This window comes from Mangifera indica, chromosome 5, assembly GCF_011075055.1.
Source record: "Mangifera indica cultivar Alphonso chromosome 5, CATAS_Mindica_2.1, whole genome shotgun sequence".
NCBI lineage: Eukaryota > Viridiplantae > Streptophyta > Magnoliopsida > Sapindales > Anacardiaceae > Mangifera > Mangifera indica.
In genome coordinates this window covers 11,762,187-11,783,672 of record NC_058141.1, presented here as the reverse complement: position 1 = coordinate 11,783,672, position 21,486 = coordinate 11,762,187, and the positions used below count along the sequence as shown (strand labels likewise).

At 34.5% G+C, this 21,486-nt stretch overlaps 3 protein-coding genes and 1 long non-coding RNA gene across 8 annotated transcripts; 3 read left to right on the top strand and 1 right to left on the bottom strand.

Annotated features, from left to right (window-relative positions):
• The first annotated feature begins 77 nt into the window (after positions 1 to 77).
• LOC123215899 (inorganic pyrophosphatase TTM2-like) lies at positions 78 to 7,102 on the top strand. 3 transcript variants are annotated; one of them, XM_044636183.1, is made up of 12 exons: positions 78 to 330; positions 1,327 to 1,685; positions 2,410 to 2,524; positions 2,933 to 3,128; positions 3,221 to 3,334; positions 3,761 to 3,934; positions 4,147 to 4,344; positions 4,926 to 5,048; positions 5,117 to 5,238; positions 5,349 to 5,472; positions 5,625 to 5,870; positions 6,606 to 7,102. In XM_044636183.1, the coding sequence occupies exons 2-12, from the start codon at positions 1,349 to 1,351 to the stop codon at positions 6,822 to 6,824; spliced, it is 1,968 nt and encodes a 655-aa protein (XP_044492118.1). In that variant the 5' UTR covers positions 78 to 330; positions 1,327 to 1,348; the 3' UTR covers positions 6,825 to 7,102. The 3 variants fall into 3 exon arrangements, with proteins under 3 accessions (XP_044492118.1, XP_044492117.1, XP_044492119.1); XM_044636182.1 differs by having other exon boundaries at positions 80 to 330; positions 5,598 to 5,870; XM_044636184.1 differs by lacking the exons at positions 78 to 330; positions 1,327 to 1,685 and adding an exon at positions 2,016 to 2,106 and having other exon boundaries at positions 5,598 to 5,870.
• Positions 7,103 to 10,050: 2,948 nt separating this feature from the next.
• On the top strand, positions 10,051 to 12,299 carry LOC123216600 (F-box/FBD/LRR-repeat protein At1g13570-like). Of its 3 annotated transcripts, XM_044637068.1 has the most exons (5): positions 10,055 to 10,222; positions 10,646 to 11,458; positions 11,599 to 11,757; positions 11,891 to 12,008; positions 12,093 to 12,299. In XM_044637068.1, exons 2-5 carry the CDS (start codon positions 10,646 to 10,648, stop codon positions 12,182 to 12,184), a joined length of 1,182 nt encoding a protein of 393 aa, XP_044493003.1. In that variant the 5' UTR covers positions 10,055 to 10,222; the 3' UTR covers positions 12,185 to 12,299. The 3 variants fall into 3 exon arrangements, with proteins under 3 accessions (XP_044493005.1, XP_044493003.1, XP_044493002.1); XM_044637067.1 differs by having other exon boundaries at positions 10,056 to 10,222; positions 11,891 to 12,299; XM_044637070.1 differs by lacking the exon at positions 11,599 to 11,757 and having other exon boundaries at positions 10,051 to 10,222; positions 11,891 to 12,299.
• Positions 12,300 to 14,069: 1,770 nt separating this feature from the next.
• Positions 14,070 to 15,044, top strand: LOC123216601. The gene is made up of 2 exons (XR_006502258.1): positions 14,070 to 14,156; positions 14,238 to 15,044. It is a non-coding gene; the product is annotated as an uncharacterized LOC123216601 (long non-coding RNA).
• A 1,380-nt stretch (positions 15,045 to 16,424) lies between these two features.
• Positions 16,425 to 20,789, bottom strand: LOC123216599 (protein NSP-INTERACTING KINASE 2-like). Its single transcript, XM_044637066.1, has 11 exons — positions 19,386 to 20,789; positions 19,174 to 19,303; positions 19,018 to 19,089; positions 18,791 to 18,934; positions 18,608 to 18,679; positions 18,462 to 18,521; positions 18,273 to 18,370; positions 17,981 to 18,130; positions 17,547 to 17,888; positions 17,077 to 17,456; positions 16,425 to 16,979 (listed from the first exon to the last, which is right to left on the bottom strand). The coding sequence occupies exons 1-11, from the start codon at positions 19,483 to 19,485 to the stop codon at positions 16,659 to 16,661; spliced, it is 1,869 nt and encodes a 622-aa protein (XP_044493001.1). The 5' UTR covers positions 19,486 to 20,789; the 3' UTR covers positions 16,425 to 16,658.
• Between the last annotated feature and the right edge of the window lie 697 nt (positions 20,790 to 21,486).

Below are 21,486 nucleotides of genomic sequence, written 5' to 3'. Positions count from 1 at the left end.
GGCAACCGTCCTCGCACGCTAAATTATATAGATGGATAGAAAGTCTGAGTTAGTTAACTCCAAATTTTAATTAACTATAATGTATACATTTATATACCCACTCGCCACACCGCGTGAGTGAGTCTCCTTCTTCTAGTGTTTCTCAAGAATTCAGTATCCCCCCGAAAACCAAAAAAATCTATATATCTGAAATTCGCATTCCTTTTCTCTTCCGGAAACAACACCATAAAACAATCCAAAAGTTGACTTAAAAAAAAAAATCAATGTTTGTACATGTGTTATACAACAGCACCAGTTGGTAAACTCACTCATTGTCAGAAAACCAGCTCGGTGAGTCTTTTCATCGTTGCAGTATCACCTGTTTAACTGATTGTTTTTCAATTTTGGCTTCTGGGTGTTTTTCTTCATGCCATTTTATTATCTGGGTAGTTTGTCTTGTTTCCCGCTTTTATTTTTATTTGTTTTCTAGCGGGTTGCTTTATAATGTTATTGTATTAGATCCGATGAAGTTACTGCGATTGAATTTTTAGTCTTTTTCGTTGGTTATTAGTTTGCGTAGATTTTTTTTTTTTTTTTTTTTTTTTGCATTGAATTTCTTTTCAGTGAGCTCTGTTGCTAGTGATGTAAAGAATTTGGCTGTGATCAGTTGCTGTGATTTTACGGTGGTGAATTTTTTTGGATCAAAACTTTCTGTTTTTTACTGCGAGGTGACTGTAAAAAGGTGTTCCTTCGCATATTTGAAAAAACTTTAGCTTCCTAAATTGTGAATGAGTACAAAAGAGGATGTGCTGACATTAATTTCGTTGGTGTTCTCGTTATTATTCGTATAAATTATTGAGATGTCTTTAATATTATATATTAGTGGTGGAGATGATTAGGTTCTGGGTTGAATTAGAATCAGTTTCGTGTGAAAGAACCTTCGTTTAAATTATAGGAATCATGCGATACTGATTTTCTTCTGGTATCTGGGATAAGATATGCTATAATAGTGAGTCATTATGGTTGATTATCATGATAGCCAGCAGTCCAGTAAGAATAAGTTCAGATGACTTTTCCATGAGCTCATTGTTATGTGCATCAATGCTTAGAGTTTCTCACCGAATTATTGTATTTTAATTTATGTCATGTATGTGAAGGATGAGGACCTGGATTTAAAAATTTTTATTCTTTGTCAAATTTATCTGGCAACCAGGGTGATGTGTGGTTGTAATTAGTTCTATGAAAAACTCAAAAATTTGTCAATTGTACTTTCTTTCATTTATTTCTTTGTTTTGTATTCTTCAGATTTTATTTACCTTTTGAGCGTCTTCTATTTGTTTTCATCAGTGGAAGCCAGAGAAGGTTTTCAATGGCTCAAGATACTTATAATGCTGAATCACAAGAGAAAAAACCAGGTCTCTTGAAAGATCAAGTCCGGTTAGTTAAGAAAAAGGACTCCAATCGACATGAGATAGTTCCAATCCCAGATCTTTTGTCATTTGAGAAGGGTTTCTTTATTGTTATTCATGCATGTCAATTGTTAACCCAGAAGAATGATGGAATTATACTGGTCGGCTTAGCTGGCCCTTCTGGGGCTGGAAAGACTGTTTTTACAGAGAAGATTCTCAACTTCATGCCTAGCATTGCTGTGATATCTATGGACAACTATAATGATGCTAGTCGACTTGTTGATAGAAATTTTGACGGTATTACTCTGTAACTGCCCCTCTTCCTATCTATTATGAAATTAAAGTAATTTTAGATAAGTTCTTGGTAAAAAGTACCGATATTCCAACAATTTTTTGCATAACAACAGATTTAGTCTTATCTAACATTTATGGAGGAGCTATTCTCTGTGTAATCGTATACCTAAATTGCAAACAAAATTTGTGCACAGAAGATGTTTTTTCTCACTAATATGGCTGTTTGTTTATCTATGTGAGGGAACATTTAGAATTATATTGAAATTTTTGGGAGAATAATTATTCACTTAGTCTTACCATTGGGCCAAAGTGCAGAAGCCTTCACATTTTTCATGAAGAAATAACTTAATGTCCATTTTTGAACAGAAAGGTAGCTTGCTGGTGTCAGTTGATGGAAAGCTGATAATTTATTCACAATATTGGAGTATGTATATGAATCTTTAGTATACATTTGTTAGCTGATTTTGTTTTGACCAAATAATGGTTTTATTTGTTAGGTGAGCATAACTATTTGAAAGTATTAACCTTGGCTGTTTCTCGGAGTCTGGCCCATTTCTTCCTTATGTTTTGTGCTTTAATGAGAAAAGAATTTGTAGATTATTTCATATGCAAATCAGATGCTCGCAAATATGATGATGCTGGAAATTTATAATTAGAGTCTAATATAGGAGCTGAGAGGACACACATTTTTTATATTGGTTCTGATATTTTCTCTTATTTGGAACAGATCCACGCTTGACTGACTATGATACACTGCTTGAGAACGTCCGGGACTTAAAGGCAGGAAAGCCAGTCCAAGTTCCAATTTATGATTTCAAGTCTAGCTCTCGCACAGGATACAGGTCAAACACCAGTTCATATAATAAATATAATTTGCTCCATTATTCTCGTACAAAACTGTTAAGTATTATGATATCTCAGCATACAATCTGAAGAAAAACAATTTTTAATCACAAATTCTTACTTCATGGTCATGGTCTTTTTTGGGGTGGATAAATTGAATTCTTTTTTTTTTTTCACTCTCTCCTTGCGAATCTGCAGAGTTACATCCCAAGTGTTGTAACTCTATTGTCACTGGTTGTTAACCTGTGTAAATTATTTTATTCCTATGTTTATATACAAGTCGTTGGAATATGCACTTTCTTCACTTAGGTGTTTGGTCCAAGACACTTATTATTATTATTATTTTCAAATTCTTACTATATTAACCCAGGGTTTCTGATGCCTAAGCTGACACAATTTTGTGACAGGACCATTGAAGCCCCAAGCTCCCGTATTGTTATTATTGAGGGCATCTATGCTCTGAGTGAAAGGTTGCGACCTTTACTGGATCTTCGTGTATCTGTTACTGGGGGAGTTCATTTTGACCTTGTCAAACGAGTTTTACGAGACATACAACGTGCTGGCCAAGAACCAGAAGAAATAATCCATCAAATATCTGAAACGGTTTGTTTTTTAATTTTATTATTATAATTTTTTTTAATGCAATGTAGAAGAGCGTTTTCTTTTAGATAGACTCATATCCTTCTTCTATATAGGTGTTTCCAATGTACAAGGCCTATATCGAGCCAGATCTCCAAACAGCTCATTTGAAAATCATAAACAAGTTCAATCCTTTCACTGGATTCCAGAGTCCCACATATATATTAAAGGTTATTCTCCCCTAATGGTTGTTCTACTTTTAGTATTTTTATTGATGTTGAAGCACCATAGATCCATAAAGTTTTAGCTTATATGAAGGGGTCCACTAATAATTACTTGAACTTGAACATGCCTAGTCACATGCACACATGGCTGAACTTGATTATTGCACTCGTCCCTTGGATCCCAATATGCACAAAATACTCTTGGATTCTGATAATAAGTCCAACTTGCTGCATCTTATAATATTATTTTCAGAGGGGAATTTTAAAATAAGACCTTTTCATTAACTTGACCTTGATACCATATTCAACACACAATTCCAAAACCTTAAGCTAAGAGGAAAGGGTTGAGCTAAAGCTGATGCACTGTTCTACAGCTATTTGAATATATTTTTTGATGTCTAAATTGATATCTGAGGGATTCTTTTATTGTAGTCAGCAAGGAAATTGTCAGTGGATCAAATTAAGTCTGTTGTTAGTGAAGAACATATAGAAACAGAAGAGCAAACTTATGATATATATCTACTACCTCCTGGTGAAGATCCAGAATCTTGCAAATCATATTTGAGGATGCAGAACAAAGATGGAAAATACAGTCTCATGTTTGAGGTTTGCCCCTCTATATGTCTTTCTTTATCATTGCAATCATATGTTCTGCATATCATTATAGCATACAGTGTTTCTTAGACTGATATTTTGTTGTTAAATTGTATGTGTTTACTTTATGCTTGACACGGTGCTAAAGAAATTGGTCCAAGTTAATTCTAGTGGAAATATTTATTTATAAGGGCATCTGATTTGACAGTTTGTAATTTTTGTAGGAATGGGTGACAGATATTCCATTTGTCATATCACCTCGAATTACTTTTGAAGTCAGTGTGCGTCTTCTTGGTGGGCTTATGGCCTTGGGATACACAATGGCAACAATCCTTAAAAGAAGCAGCCATGTGTTCTCTGACAGTAGGGGAGTGTGTGTGAAAATCGATTGGCTAGAGCAACTTAATCGCCAATATATTCAGGTACTGTTTAGCAGCTTCCATGCCTTCATCTACTTTTTGGGGTTTCTTAAACAATAATTTGATGACTACACTGATGCTTAAGTGATAATGCCAGTTTGTTCATATAGATAGTATTATAGATGAATCCTTTAACTTCACTTTCATCTAAGATATGTTTGCAGATTTTCATATATTTTCTTTTTCTTTTAGAGTTTTTTTATTCATGTTGGCTTGAATAACATTCCATTTGGAGGAACTGCAAAATGTGATGGCAGTTTTCATTTAGACAAAAGAAATAAGAAATATAGTCTCAAATCAAATTTATGCAAAATCAGCACTTTATCTTTTTTAATTGATGCTGAGTTATGGATTTTGAAACTTTTTGGTACGGTTCTACTTGATTCCAACATGCTTATATGCTGTTAGGTTTATCTCAATGGACTGAAATAATATTTTACAACTCAAATCCAATGATATGTAAGCATGGTCTTGACAATTACATCAAAACGTCTTGGCTAAAAAATTATTGTGTACATATACTTAGGCGGTGAATATTTTTGAAAACTGTATTGACAGTAGCATGCTTGTATTTTGCAAAATAGGTGCAAGGAAAAGATCAGTTAATTGTAAAATATGTTGCAGAGCAGCTGGGTTTAGAAGGCTCATACATTCCTCGCACCTATATAGAACAAATTCAACTAGAAAAGCTTGTAAATGAAGTTATGGTATGACAACTTTCAAAAGGTTATTATCTTGCTCCTAGTATAGTAGTCCTAATCTGATCATTTGACAGGCCTTGCCAGAAGATTTAAAGTCGAAGCTGAGCCTAGATGAGGATCATGTATCAACCCCTAAAGAAGCTCTTTCACGGGCCTCTGCTGATCAGATTGCCATGAGAAATATGAATCTCCAAAGGTACACAGTTCTTCTAGTTTTGTGTTTCTTTGTTATTGTTTACAGTGCTGAAGTTTCCTGTAAAAGTTGGCCACCTTAAATACTATATGCACTGTGCCCACATTTTGCAGTGGCATGTCACAGTCTTATTCAACACAAAGGGACAAGGCTCTGTCCAAGTTAATGAGCTTGTCTATGAATAAACAGAGGTATGATGATAGAAGTGTGGAGCCACAGACAACACTAGCAAATCAGGTGAGAATGTCCTGTTTCTATGTTGCTTTTACATTGTTTTGCTGTCCAGTGCTAAGCTAAAATGTTTTACCAATCAATCATCAGTTGAATTTCCTTTATTTATTTATTTTATTCTGCATCTATAGATAGTTATCACCCAACTTTCAGAACAGATATCCTCGCTAAATGACAGAATGGATGAGTTTGCAACTCGTATTGAGGAGCTGAATGCGAATTTAACAATCAAGAGAAATTCCACCAGCCAACAAAATATGGCTTTCCAAACTGAAGTGTGCAATGGCTCTGCTTCCACAAATTACTTCATTTCTGGCTTAGGAAGTGGTTCCTCGACGGGATCTAGATTGCCTAATTCCTCATCTTCCTCCCAGTTGGCTAATGAATCACCTTTAATGGAAGAGGTACCATGGCTGGTCTTTCATATATCCTTTTACTGTCAAAATATTGTCAATATTCTCTTTTCACCTTTTTAGGTTAAAATGTGAGAAATAAATTGCAGAGGTCAGAGATGAATTTGAATGTTAGACTGCAGGCTGCTGCTGCCAAACATATCAAAGCCAGCATATTATTAGGGTTTTAGTGCGGTAGTGCCAATTTAACCTACATATGAAGTTACGAGTATAGAGGTCATTTAGCTGACAAATTAAAAGAATAAATGGAAAAGAGCAAAATTATGTTGAAGAGAGAAGGTTGCATAACATTGATGCTCACATAAATATTTACATGTTAGGGAACTGACAAGAATTGTTTTCTCCTCCATTGTTGAAATATGAAGATGAAACTGGCTAATGTTTCATTAACTTGGTTGGTCGAATCAATGCATTAAGTCAGGTTGTATTTTTCCTTATTGTTGTCATGCTACATCAAGTTATAGGATGTTGAGATATCTTAGGTTAAATTACTTCCTGCTGTCCTGAGCAATGTAGATATCTAAAATTGTGAACACAGTTTCTTCTTCCAGCAATTTGTTGCTATTAGGCACCTTCTGTGTGTAACAAATTGGTATTAAGAATGATCATTTGGTCAAGTATCAATCAACAACTGTAACTTCGGATATTATGGTTTAGCTTTTTAGCTACATTGTTTGTTGTCTATTTTATTAATGTTTCAATATGTTTCTTGTCTTTACAAATCAGATATCCAGTATTGCACGGGGACAACGACAAGTCATGCATCAGTTGGATAGTCTTAGCAATCTTCTTCGTGGGAGCCTGGGGGAGAGATCTCGCCAAGTAAGAAAAACCCAGGGAAGCATAACTGCTGATGTTGAACCCATTAAAGTTCCTCTTATTTTAAGCTTGGCAATTGGTGGTTTAGGAATCTTCTTGTTTAAGAGCTATCTAACCAGAAATTGACTGAGTAGTGAATATTAGTTCACCTTTTTTTAGTATTTCTTTTTCTTCCGAGTTGAAAATGGTTTGAATGCCACCCTTCAGCACGGGAAGACAGTCAAACTGATTGACCTTCTGTTTTTAGGGTAGAGGGTACTTGAAGTAGCAAAGAGCAGTTTTCAAGGTCTCTTTGAGTTCTTCAAAGAAGGGATGCTTAAGCAATTTTTGTGACTCATTTGGCTTGTTACAACCTTTAAGAGATGAATGAATACCAAAATTGGCATCTAAGTTACAAATTTTCAGATGAGTTGTTTTATGGCATATTTACTTTGCCTAGTACACAAGGGAATCAGGATGACAACAAAGCAAGGAGGGGTTGAATACTTTAATCTTTGTCGCTAGCCCATCCCCAATAGAGGGATGACAGAGAATCCTCACTCCCGTGAGAAAATTCTTCTCCCTTTTCCCTCCCACTCGTAGAAACATAATGAAATAGTTATTAGATGTTAAGATATATTTATAATAATTCCACAATTTTTAAGGATAATTCAATATTTAAGGAATAGGGAGGGTGAAACGAGATAGGGAGGGTATGAATTGAAGATATATTAATCTTTACCTTCGAGTACAGAACATTTGAATTATCTTTATCACCGTTTTCATTCTTATCGATAAATCCTTTTTTTGAGATAAGGGCAAGTCTAATTAGTGAATCGAGAATGTCAATTCTCATCCTTACATGGGAATGCCAATTGCTTTTCTTACTTTAGAGATTGAACATTTTGTTGAATGCCACTCCCCAAATCAGGGGAATCCATTTCTCCCAAAGTTGGGAGAAACGAGGTTTGTGATGGGCGGAGATTCCACCCTGCCCTAATTTTAAATAAACATATTTACTCCATCTTTTTTAAATTCAATTACAAGTGAAATATGAATTTATAATTTAATTAAAAAAATAAAAATAAATTCTTGAAAATTACAAAAATAATCCTCTTAAAATATACATTATTTTATTTTAAAACAGAAAATTAAAAAAAAAATGACTTCGAAATCTTGTTAAACCTACAGATTTTATTAGCAAATGGTAAAAAGAGGGAATGTTTGAGAGAAATTTTCAAATCTATAAGGAGGTAAAGGTTCTATCTTAAATTATTGAGTTGCAACTGCAAAGGAAAGTGAGGGACACTTATTAGTAATTACAAACTCTTATTTTCAAATTAATTAATAAATATTTTATAGTTTTATATTAATCTGGTATGGTCTAAGTCTACCCCAAAGAATACTGTTCCCACCCAAAGTTTGGCCAATGTAATGCCGTCTTCAGTGGGAAAGAAAAACCATCAACACCTCATCCTCTGTTAAGTACAGTTATTGAATTTTGGACGAAAAGACCATGTTACCCCTTTATGAAAAATTAACCCAAAATTTTTTATGTAATCTCATTTATTATTATAATAAAACTATATACACCTATTTTTGGTACATAATTTATGTACATAGATAAGGTGTTATTATGTGATTGGATATTTCTTTATCATATGATGATACATGTTTTAAAATCACCTAATTATATTATGACACATCACTGTATACATGAATTATGTACTAAAAATGAGTATACATAACATTATTCTATTATTAATTACTATGCAATATAACAATTAATCTCTAAAATTATTTCGCAAAATTAGTACAAATTTTTAACCGATATAAGTCATATACCCAGCATGTAGACAACTCTTGCCCCCTTGCAAACAAATAACTTATGCTTACCCAAGAAGTGCATTTGACAAAATCCATTGTCCATGGCAACAAGCCGGCAAAAGGGACATGTTCACAGCTAAATGTTCAAAGAGCCTCCTTAAGGATTACAAATAATTAAGAGACAATTTCACTTGATATGTTACAAAAAGTTCTTAGAATCTTTCGTACTCATAAAGACGAGTTGGAAATAGAGTTTGTGAAATCATTATTTTCCTCAAAAGTACACCAGAACCCCTCACTCATTTGTTTGAATATTCTTAGCATAACCTTATTTAATGAGACAAATAACTTATAAGATCACATATATACTTTCAACGGTTTGGTGGAGCTTTATTATATCTTGAATTTAGCCAAATATTGTTGATTAGCAATCACTCTAATTGGTAAAGCAAAAAAGAAAAAAAATGGTTCTAAAAAATTACTTGTTGAATCAATCTCCTCTTAGACCCAGATATTGGGACTATTCTTGAAACAGCCTTAGGTGAATAAGAAATTCTTCATTAATATTAGCCACCTCAACAACATCTACTAGAAGCTAGGTGAGAAATTAAACTCTTACATAAAGTGATTGAACAAGGATCTCTTCAAAGTGGCCTCTAATATAGAAAACTTAGTATGAGCATTAATAACTGGAGGAGTAGTCTCCCACATATTGCATTATGGCAAGAATCACAAGATGAATAATGCATAACCTTGGTTGGCTTCTATAAAATGTCAGACGGCATATGCGGGTAGAAAACTCCTTAGCTACCCTACAAACCGATGGCTCTAATGCCTCGGCCAACACCCCAGCTAAGAACTAAGTAGAAAGGAAAAATAAAAGATAACAAACACATGCCTAAAAGCTCCAAAAAGCAAAGAAGAGAAGAGCCAAAGAGAAATTCCTTTATCCTCCATCGCCACAACGAATTCACTACACTGGTTACACTTGTTAACCATATATTTGCAATGTCAAGATATCATATTTCTTTGGGTATATAAACCAAAAGGAACACATAAGAATGAATCTTTGGGGTCTTTTGACTCCTACCCAAAGAACTCTTGTTATCTCATTCTCATCAAATTCACTTAAACCAAAACAAAAAAAATATTATCTGAATTTTTTTCTATCACTTTTTGCATTTGTATGTAGGTGTAATTTTTCTATCACCATATTATATAGGTGTAATTTTTCATATCAACAGTTACTAAGACCTGGGTAAGACCTTTCGATTGCAAAAACCAGGCCAGATCTAGCCTTTATCACCGTGGAAGCTGCACTGCTTCTATTGCTGGCAAATGGCAATTGGAAGACCTGATCTGTTTCATTCTGCTGGGATGCTAAGCCATGCAACTTGCCTATAAGTGCTGTAGGATTTCTTTTGCTTTTTTTTTTCTAATGTAAGACAAGGATTTCTGCACTTGTTTTTCTTTTGAGGTTTTTTATTTGGTGAAATGACGCAAATATCCTTCAATCGTTAATTTTAACGAAAATTGGACGGAATGTTGAGGGTCTCCCTCAACCAGAATGCAACCCAAACTTTAGGCGTGTTCATATTTTGGCTGACAAGAAATTTCGCGTCATCGCAAAGAGCCGTCGAGCTACGGACTGGACATCCATGAACGAATGATTGGATCTCTACTTTGGTGAAGAACATATAGACGCAGAACAACTCTGAGTAAGTTAACATCTCCTCTACCGTTACTAGTTTGTTTTTTTTAATCTTTGCTTATCATTAGTTCTCTACATGTATGGTAATATTAATTATATACATGTCTGGATTTTGGGTCCCGAAGAAAATTGATCTTTTTTTTCTGAAATTTTGATTACTTTTCCATGTTTTCTCAAACCAAACAGTGGAAAAGAAACATAAAAATCAGGGTTTGGTCTATTTCGTCTACTATTTTTCCAGTTCGGGACTAGAATGAATTAGCAAATAAATGGATTATTGGGATAATCATCAAGGGTTTTGTTCTTTTTTTTTTTTTAATTTTGAGTTATTAATGTGGAGAGAGTGTTTGGATTTGCATCTGATTTTATAATTCTACAGTTGGTTTAAATTTGATTTTGTTTTGATTTGCTGGTATAATTGAAAGCACAGATGGGTGACATTGGGCAGATGGATTTCATAAGTGATTTGCCTCAAAGCATTATAGAAAACATCCTCACTCGACTGCCTATAAGAGATGCTGTGAGAACTAGCATTTTATCTAGTAGATGGAGGTATAGATGGGCTACAATCAGTCATCTTGTATTTGATGAAAACTGTGTTGCTTTGTCTAATGAGCGATCGCTAGTTAAAAATAGCCTGGTAAAATTTATTACTCGGGCTCTCTTCCTTCACCACGGACCAATTCATAAGTTCCAGCTTAGTACAACACAGTTGCAATGCTGCCCTGATATAGATCAGTGGATACTTTTCCTTTCAAGGAATGACATTAGAGAATTGGTTCTGGAATTAGGGGAGGGGGAATGGTTTAGAGTACCTTCATGTCTTTTTTATTGTAGAAAGTTAACTCGTTTGGAACTTTTCCGTTGTGAATTTGATCCTCCTCTGGCTTTTAAAGGATTTTCGTGTTTGAAGAGCCTTAATTTTCATCGAGTTTTGTTTGCTCCTGAGGCTATTGAAAGTCTTATTTCCAGTTGCCCACTCCTAGAGAATCTGTCATTGTCATACTTCGACAGTTTAGACCTTAATATATGTGCTCCAAATCTCAAGTACTTATGTTTGGAAGGTGAGGTCAAAGACATCTGTCTTGAAAATACCCCACTTTTAGTTTCCATGTCAGTTGCGGTGTACATGACTGATGACATCGCTGAACACTTTGAGCAAAGTTCGAGTTGCAATTTTATCAAGTTTCTTGGTGGGGTGCCTCTACTTGAGAAGCTTGTTGGACATATCTACTTCACAAAGGTAAAATTCTGCTGCTAGTGTCTTTTGTTGCATTGGTGACATTGCTATAATCATATAATAGTCAAGTCTTTTATCATAACCAGATATATGGCTAAAATCCTTTTTCTATTTTTCTTTTTCTTTTTTTTCTTGTCCCGAAGTATTTGAGTGTAGGTAATGACCCAGGGAGACTTCCCATTACATATAGCCGTCTACATACAATTGAATTATATGAAGTGAATTTTGAAGATTTGAAAGAGATTATGGTCGTTATTCGATTGATTACAAACTCGCCTAACTTGAAGGAACTTCAAATTTCAGTACGTTTTAGTGAATGGACAAAGCTTAAATTTATGAGCTGTGCGGGAATTTTTAGTTGTTTGTTTATTAAATCTTATGTTAAAAGTAGTTATGATTAGACCAAAACTGAAGTTGTCATTGCTTTTCCTATAGGGTCCCTCAAATTCGGTAACTGCTATAGAAGCCTATGACTCAGACTTTTGGGAGATGAAATGCCCCTCTGATTGCTCATTTAAGCAACTCAAACTTGTGAAGATGACTGATATATCAGGTGTGCCGCATGAGATGGAACTAATCAAATTTTTGCTTAAGAATTCTCCAGTGCTTGAGATAATGAGCATCAACCCTTGTGCAGTTGTTGCTGACAGGAAACTGACCATGTTAATTGAGTTGTTGAGATTTCAAAGGGCTTCTGCTCAAGCAGAAATTGTGTTTGTTGAGGAATAAGCATTGTGCCTCTTTAAAGTTGTTCTCATCTGTCCTTTTAATATTTGTGGGATGTATAACATTCTTGTGAATGGATACATTTTCATCATATATGAAAATGACGAATTGTCAATGATTTTCAATGGAGCAATACTATGTACACTCAGCTTTGACTCTTGTTTTGCCGATGCGGGATGTGCGTAAGGGTGTGACAATCACCTCCCCTTACGGGATTCAATGTTCTTGTTAAGGTTTAGTCCAATGTCACTCAAAATGATTGATCTAAAGGTGTCACAATACCCCTCTTATGGGGCTTAACATTCTTGTTGAAATTTAGGACATCGTTCAAGAGGACACACAGAGTGACTCTGATACCATTTGAAACATCTTTGGTCTAATAGATTGATTTACTGTCTAAATATTATTTACTTTGAACACACAGTCAATCATGATTTTATATTTAAATTTTGCAACCCAGACGCTTCTTGATCGTTGAAGGCGCTTACAGGTTATTTAACCAATCTTATCTTAATATCTCAAAATAATGTGAGATATACATACAAATCCAACATGTTTTTTGTGCTTTATTGATGTAAAATTTGTTTGTGACACCCTTATTGGAAGCCAAGAATTTGGACTAGCATTTAGAGAACTCATGCGAGTCATGTCAAATACGACATATAGATAATGTGTAAGGTACTTGCAGTATGTACAGATAACTCACTCTCCCATCAACATGTGTATTCAAACTCATGTCAATCATAGATGTTTTCTGTGGCTACCCTTTATCTTCACCTACAAAAACAAGAAGATGATTTTGAGAATTAGACCTAAAATCCTATTTGATATGTAGGTCATAAATAACACCTAGAACGGTGTGTGGCACATGAACCTCTTCAAGATTCAATTGCTATTTTAGAGGCATGCCCTTCACAAGTACACCACAACCACAATTGCAATAGTATTGACTTATGATGTGTAGACAATAACTCACGTCTCTAACATGGGGAACATAACTAATGCTATCAGGAAAACACCATTTCTCAATGCGGATGCATCCCCACTCATCAAAAACCACATGTAAATGTGGAAGCATCCCCACTCATAAAAAACTATATATAGATAACTCACACTATACGCATGGATACAACTCACATCTTTTAATGATCTGATGGAATTTTATTAGATCTTAAATTTGGCCAAATATCGTTGTTTGGCAATCCAATCTAATTGACGCAGAAAAAAGGTTAAAAAAATAGTTGTTGAATCAATCTCCTCTTAAACCCAAATGTCTAAAATTTTCTTGAAAGGTGAATAAGAAATTTTCCATTACTATTATCCCCCTCAACATCTGCTAGGAGCTAGCCAGTTAGGTGAGACCTTATATTCTCACATAAAGCGATTCAACAATGAGCTCTCCAAATTGGCCTCCAATAGAGAATTCCTAGTATAAACATTGTTAGTCGGAGGAGTTTGTCCACCTATTGCATTCAGGCGAGAATTGTTAGGTAAATAATGCATAACATCGGTTGACTTCTATAACATGTCAGAAGGCTTATGCAGGTGGAAAGCTCCCTAACTATCCCACAAACTGTCGGCTCTAAAGCCTCGACCAACGCCCCAACTAAGATTCAAAGAGAATTGTTAGATAAAATAAAGTGCATTTGCATAAAAGCTCCAAAAAGCTAAGGAGAGAAGAGTCAAAGAGAAATTCCATTCTAATCCCTCGCCACAACAATCTACCATACTGGTTATATTATACTTATCGACCATTTATCTGTAATGTCAAACTATCCTAATTCTTCTGGTATATAAACCAAAAGGAAAACATAAGACAGAATCTTTTGGATTTTTTGCCTCTTATTATGAGATATCTTGATATCTCATTCTTATAGAATCTTCCAAGGCCGAAATAAAAAGACATTCTTTGATTTTTTTTTCTTCGAAAATATCATTTTTCGCAGTTGTTTCTTATGAATACGTTGTAAAAGAAGTAAGAACATTAATTTTTTTCCCACTATTTTATTGCTTTTACTAATTGACTCAAACTAAAAATCTCACGTAATATTTTCAGATAATTACGTTATTACCAAGATCTGCCACTTGGCTGGTGAAAACAAGGCCAAATCTAGCCTTAATCACCGACGAAGTTGCACTGCTTCTATTGCTGGCAATTCGAAGACCTGATCAGTTTCATTTCGCTGCGATGCTAAGCCATGCAATTTGGCCTCCAGAGTCATGGCCAGTCACGGGTCAGTGGCCGTAGGATTTTTTTTTTTTTTTTCTAATGTAGGAAAAAGAATTCTGCAGTCAGTTTTTCTTTGAGGTTTTTTATTTAATAAAATGACTAAAATATCCTTCAATCCTTAAATTTATCGATAAATACGTGGAACGTTAATGGTTTCCATGAATGAAGAATTGGATCTCTACTTTGGTGAAGAAGAAACAGAAGCAGAACAACTCTAAACAAATCTGAGTTAGTCAGCATCTCCTCTTTGTTCATCGCTTATCATTAATTCTCTACATGTTTAATTATATTAATTGTATAGAGAAGTTTTAAACTCGTATTCATAGAATTTTAAAAACTTAAACATTCATCTCTCATCCAATTTTTTTTAGAATTTCTTGTTAGGATAGAATTGTGTTAAGATTCAGGAAGATGTGGCTGCAGAGTTGACTGTTTGACTGAATGGTTTTTTCCTATATAATAAAACGACAACGTTTTAGGGTTCAACAGTTGATAATTGGGTGGAGACGCATCATTTTCTTCTGTTGGGGATGTCGTTTCTTTTCTTCGTACACTCCTCTTTGCTTTCTGCAAACTGTAGAAGATATTTGTATCAACAGTGTTCAATGAATAATTAAAATTGTTAATTTTGTCTTTTTCTTCCCAACTAAGGTGAGATCATACGACGAAGATAAGATTGATGACAATCTCATTTTTGTTTGAAAAGATAATTTTTCTTTTCAAATAAGTGATATATGATTGTCAGAGAAAGAAAAGACGTTAAAACAAATCATTAGAGAAAAAGAAACCGTCGAGAAAGAGAAATCATTAGAAGAAGTTGGGGGGGGGGGGGGGGGGGGGAGTTATTTTTTAAAACTTAATTTGAAAAAATTGTTACTTTTTAAGTTTATGAGAAAAAAAGATAAAATTTTAGTTTATTTTTAATATTATAAATAAAATAATAATTTTATCTTTAAAACTAAAAAAATTAATAATCTATTGATAAATAAATAGTATTTTCAAAGTTAAAAAATGAAAATTTAGAAAAACAACATTTTTTAGATGGAAATTAGTCCTTTGGCCTTTCTTTTACTTAGATCTTGGAATCGCAAAACTTGTATCACATGCTCAAAAGAAATATGATATAATAACATGCTTAAATCTCAATGGCAAAGTTGCGAGTAATCAAGCAGAACATCACAGATAATGTGCCCTTCATTGTCAATACTTTTCTACGCCACCGTCCGTGGGTCATCACAGTGATAATGAAAGCATAAGTGGTAGATATGTTCGTGTCTTTTCTTTAGTGCCAAATTATTGATGTGATTTATCATCAACTGATATATTCAATTTAGAGTTTGGGAATACGATAGATTAATTAGAATGTAAAAAAACTTGGATAAATTTACTACTAAGTGTTTGAATACTTTTATGGAGATGTGTGATTGACAGTAGAGTAAAGAATGGAGATTGACAGCATGATGTTTATATAGTTTGGTTTTATGATTAAAATGCTTACATCTAGTACCTTTTTACAAGTGTTTTATTTAATATAACAGATTTGTTCGAGTAATACACTAGAGTCTGTCTCGGGAAATTTTACAAGATACCAAGAGGATCACAGTATAATTAATACATCACACATGCATCATAACAAAATAGCATGATAGAAAGAAAACAAATTTTCTTGAAGTGGAACTACCTGAGAAATTAATTTAAGCCAACATAAATATGTCGAAGATATCATCTCAAAAATTGGTTGTAAAGATGCAAAGAATGCTGACACTCAAATACCTTAACAACATGGTTTGTCGAATGACGTTCCAAAATTCATTGAAAATGTTTGGAGCTACCAACAGTTAGGAGACGCAAAACCATGGTAAACTATGTATGTAAAGTAGATAATATTTTAACAATGGATAAACAGATTTTGGTTTTCTTTTTCATTATTCACCTTGTTGGTTATAATATGTTTATTTTGTGTTCTTTTCCTTTCTTTATACGCGGTTATACCTTGAATATATTCAATGTTAATTCCTGTGAACAAAACAAGCTATTGCTATTGTCACTCCACAGCAATTTTACAGTTTCTTTAATTCGAATCTGTACAATCAGATATTTGACACAAAGCTTTGGATGTTCTGTGTATTGCTACCATCCAACAAACTAGTTTTGATACACTCTTATTCTCAGATTCTGTCACCGTTTTCTTTTCTCTTTCTTTTCAACATTATCCCAGTTATTGGTTTTCTTTTGTGCAGCATCATGTCACCTTGGTCCAGAGAGTTCCATTGCTTGAACCAGCAATGAAGAGTCGTCAGTAAGATCAGAGTATCTCCCTGAAGAAGAAAACTCGTAGGGCCTCGACCTGGTAGCTTCAGCTCTTTGAGAAGCTGCCCATTTCTCTGCAAGTCCATCTCCTTCAAGCATCCGAACCACTTCAGACATTTTTGGTCTGTGAATTGGAAGGTATTGTGTACATAAGAGAGCTACTTGAACCATCTCTTCGAGCTCAATTCGATCGTAGTTGTTTTTTAGGTCCTTGTCTACTAGCATTTCCAGCTTCTTTTCCTGGTGAATTTTTGTCACCTGCAGTTATATCGTAAATTAATTGAATCAGAATAACTGAGTTCAAGAAGTGACCAAGCTCCCCTGTAAGCAAGTAAGTCATGTTTGTTTAGCTCACCCAATCAAGCATAGCTCCTTTCTGATTCGCCGACTTCCCGAATTCTAAGGCTCTTAGGCCAGATATCAATTCAAGTAGAAGAATGCCAAACCCAAAAACATCAGTTTTTTCAGAGGATTGGCCAGTTGATAGATACTCTGGGGCTATGTGTCCCACAGTTCCTCGCACGGCTGTTGTAACATGCGATTCTTGGTGATCTAGTAATTTTGCTAACCCAAAGTCTCCTACCACAGCCTCACAGTAATCATCAAGCAATATATTTGCAGCCTTCACATCCCTGTGAATTATCTTGGGATCACACTGTTCATGCAAGTATAGTAAACCTCTTGCAGCTCCCAAGGCAATTCTTTTTCTGGTACTCCAGTCCAAGGCTGGCTTGCCTGCAAGAACAAATTTTGGAAGGGGCACAAATGTTATGCTTATGCACTTAAAAAAACATACTACAATGGGAAATTTGATGAATTCTTTGCCTTTGAGACGTGAAGCAACGCTGCCATTTGACATGTAGGGATAAACCAAAAGCCGTTCTGTTGCTGTCATACAAAATCCAATGAGTCGGAGGAGGTTTCGATGAACTGCCAAGCTGATCATCTCAACTTCAGTCTGAAATTGGATTTCACCTCCGATGGCATTTCCATCTTTGAGCCTTTTTACAGCTACAACAGTCCCATCTTGGAGATACCCTTTGTAGACATTTCCGAAGCCACCTTTTCCAACCAGGTTCTTGCTGCTGAAATTGTGTGTGGCATTCTGAAGTTCTTTGAAGTGAAATCTCTTCAAGTTTCCTAGGCAAACTTCTTCATGATGTTGTTCTGAAACATTAAAATGAGTGTGCTTATGAGAACAAGTAAAGTTTATTCTATCAGCTATTTGATGCTTCTAAACCAATTTATGTTTCACCAACCATTAACATCAAAAAATATTTGCTGGTTATGCCTTTGCCTCCACCAGAGAAGAAATCCGAATCCAAGAATTAGTAGGCAGATGCAGCCTAGACTTGAACCAAAAGCCAAAGCAATTTTATGGCTCTTAGGTCTCTTAGAAGGTTGCGGGTCTAAAAAGACAGAAAATTCATGTCAGAATAGTTTGAGTTTCTAACAGAATCACATTAGTGAAGGCACACAAATATATCAAAAGAAAAACTTCATATTTTGGTGTAATTAAGAAACTTGAAATTAGCCGGGAAGTATATTTACTTTGAGTATTATTCAAGGCAATAGACATTGGCATTGGTGCAGTTCCAAAGCAGTCTTGCTCAGTTCCAGTGGCACATATCTGAGAGTTTCCTACAATGCTGTAACAATTGAAAGAAAAAATATATGTAAACGAGTGAATAACGAACTCAAATTACAAGTAGAAAGAAACAAAAGTCAAGAGGAACTTACCTGAATGTTTTCGCATGGAAGTGAGGTACAGGACCACTTAAATTATTAAAAGACAGATCCCTAATACATTAAAAAAAAAAACATAGATGTAAAAATGGAAAGAGAAATGTAATTATAATGATGGGGTAAAGTGTGAAGAGAATTACAGAAAAGCAAGCTGGGACATGTTTGTCAATGAGGGAGGAATTGTTCCAGAAAGACTGTTATTGTTCATCCTCCTGATTCAAATTCAAAGAATCCATTAGAAGAGTGAGACATGAAAAAGGATTTCAAAAATGACCTTTAATAATATACTTTTACTAGTATGGCAATATATGAAGTTCACTTACAGGTATTGTAGGCTTTTCAAATTGGATACAGTACTGGGAATAGAGCCAATGAAGTTGTTATTTGAAAGATCAAGTGTTTGAAGGTTTAAGAGCCGCCCTATCTCAGAAGGCATATTTCCTGATATGTTGTTATTCTGTAGGAGCCTGCAAAAACCCTCATCTGACTCAATATTACTTGACATTTAAGCTGTTTCATATTTTCTTTTCAGCTATATTTTTATACATACACAAGCTGGAGATTTGTCAAGTTCCCTATACTTGGCGCAAGAGTGCCAGAAAAGTTCTGGCTTGGAGCTCCTCTGCAACCCAAAAAAAAAAAAATATAAACCTTTTTAACAATTTCAGATTAGTAAGTTAGAAGAAAATTAAGTTTTAGTACTTACAGGCCAGTAACAAAGCCACCAGAACAAGTAACCAAATCCCAGCTGCATGGATCAACAGAGTTTTCATCCCAATTGCTTAGAACATTATGAGGATCAACCAGTTGAGCTTTAATGCCCATTAAAGCTTGGACTGAAAAGAAAAAACAAGCTAAAATGATTATTTCATGTTTAAAGAAAGAAAAGAATAAATGATAGTTTAAAATTTCAAATACCTTCATAGTTAACTCCTTTGGGTGAAAGCAATCCGCATGCAGAAGTCCATAAGCTTAAAAGAGCCACAAAGCACAAAATAGCATCTTTTCCTCTCATCATTTCGATAGAACTGAATTTCAAAACGAAGGTAACTAGAAACTAAAATTAGCTTCTTTTGTTTGTATTGTTTTAAGAAAAGTTTACATCAAAAGGCAAGCAGTACAATTTCTCATGTCTCTCTTGCAATGAATTCACTCTCTCGCAGCTTTGTGTCAGACCTAAGAGTCAAGAAAGCAGAGGGTTTTGGTAGTAAAAGCTAAAGAGAACTAAAACATGCCTGCCACTGGTTGAAACAAGAGAGGAAAAAGAATATATAAAAGCCAAGCCACATTAACCAAACCTTGATGATATCAAAAGATGATTGGAAAAGAAAAATTCCTTCAATCATGCATTATTTTACAAATTAAAAAAAAGGTGCTTGAGAAATTTTCTATTCTATACTATTCTAAGCTTTTAAATGAATAAGCAGTGAAATACCAACTGTTAAGCACCCCCATATTTAAAAAATGGTAAACTTGATCAAAATGACCATGTGGGTCTGGCAGTTTTGATGTCAGTTTTCAGGGGGAAGATGATTTACTAAGGTTTTAATGCTAGCTTCAACAGTGGACCTTTGAGAATCCAACAGTCCTTAGATTGGCCATTCATTTACTTAAAGCCAAGCCTCAAATTCCACATTCATATTATGGTCTAAATAATAATTCCAGAAAGGTGAGGATCTCGAGGGATGGACAGACTTGAGATTGGTGAATGCGATTGCAAGCTCCTAGTAAGATCTTTGCTGTGTGGGTGAATTATTTCACATATCTGCTTTCCTTTTACTCAGCTGGGTTCTGCTTTATTGATCCTATAATACACTCATATTGTCTCCACAGTCAACAGAAAGACCCATTAAAACAATCCAAAAGCACCCATCTCCAATAAAGTAAAAGCTGCCTCGTTCACTCTCTCCTTTCCTTTCCATCACTCTATCTATACATATTTTATACTAATCTCTACAACACTTTATATATTCCCAAAATTTGAATTCAATTTTGGTAAGTTTTTACCTCTTAAAAATCTTATTCAGGTTCTAATAATATAAAAAACACAAAACAGCATGCACATAAAGCTCCTGCAGATGTTCTGCTTGTAAATAAGTGAGCTAGAGTGAAGCTCCAAACTGGAATCTTGGAACTGGGAGCCGAATTCTTACAGGAAGTAGCCGCTTGTAATGATAGCAGTGTTCCTAGGTGCACGTGCAAAGTGGACCCTGCAGATAAGCCGTTGACTTGCCGTTCAAAACGTGTTCTTCCGACCGATTGCTTAATATGTCTTGCTCTTTCATGATGAAAACAAAAGTAAAGTTTGCTCCCATGGTTATTATTATAATCAGTATTAATCTCAATGATTAAATGTAAATAATAACGGTATCTTAGATAGGATTAGTGCTTGATAGAGACATAATCTGAACCACGTAGGGATCCTGACGTTTGAAAGGGTCCTCTTAGATTCAACAATCTTGAAGAAAAAGTAATGCAGCTGTGGAACCCTTATCTTAACTAATCCCTCTAAACCTAACACAAATTGGTTCTTTTGAAAGAGACGTATATTATACATATGTATATTATTCTTGACCCCATGCACCTTCAAATCGCAAAAAAGGAAATGTTTCTGATAGGCAGAGTCAGATGTGGGAGTCTGGGACCCCATTTATCTACCTTACCTAACCATTTATGTCCCATTTGATTTAACATACATGGGAGAAGAGCATTTGGTGTAGAATTCTAGCTATGAGTATCCACTTTCAATATTTATATTTAGTTAAATTGCTTATATTTATACGGCTCTTTCTTGTTTTTAGAAAATTTTATTTAAGTCAAATTATCTTTTTAATTAAACCCAACAAATTAAATAAATTTAATTAATCATATCAAATTTAATAATTAATTCTATAATTATTAAATCATATAAATAAAAATTTTAATCTTAAAAATATCGTCAAAAGATTTGAATCATACCCTTAACTCTTCCATAAACCAATAATGTCATTTTGATATTTGGTGTCTTGTCTTTTCATGT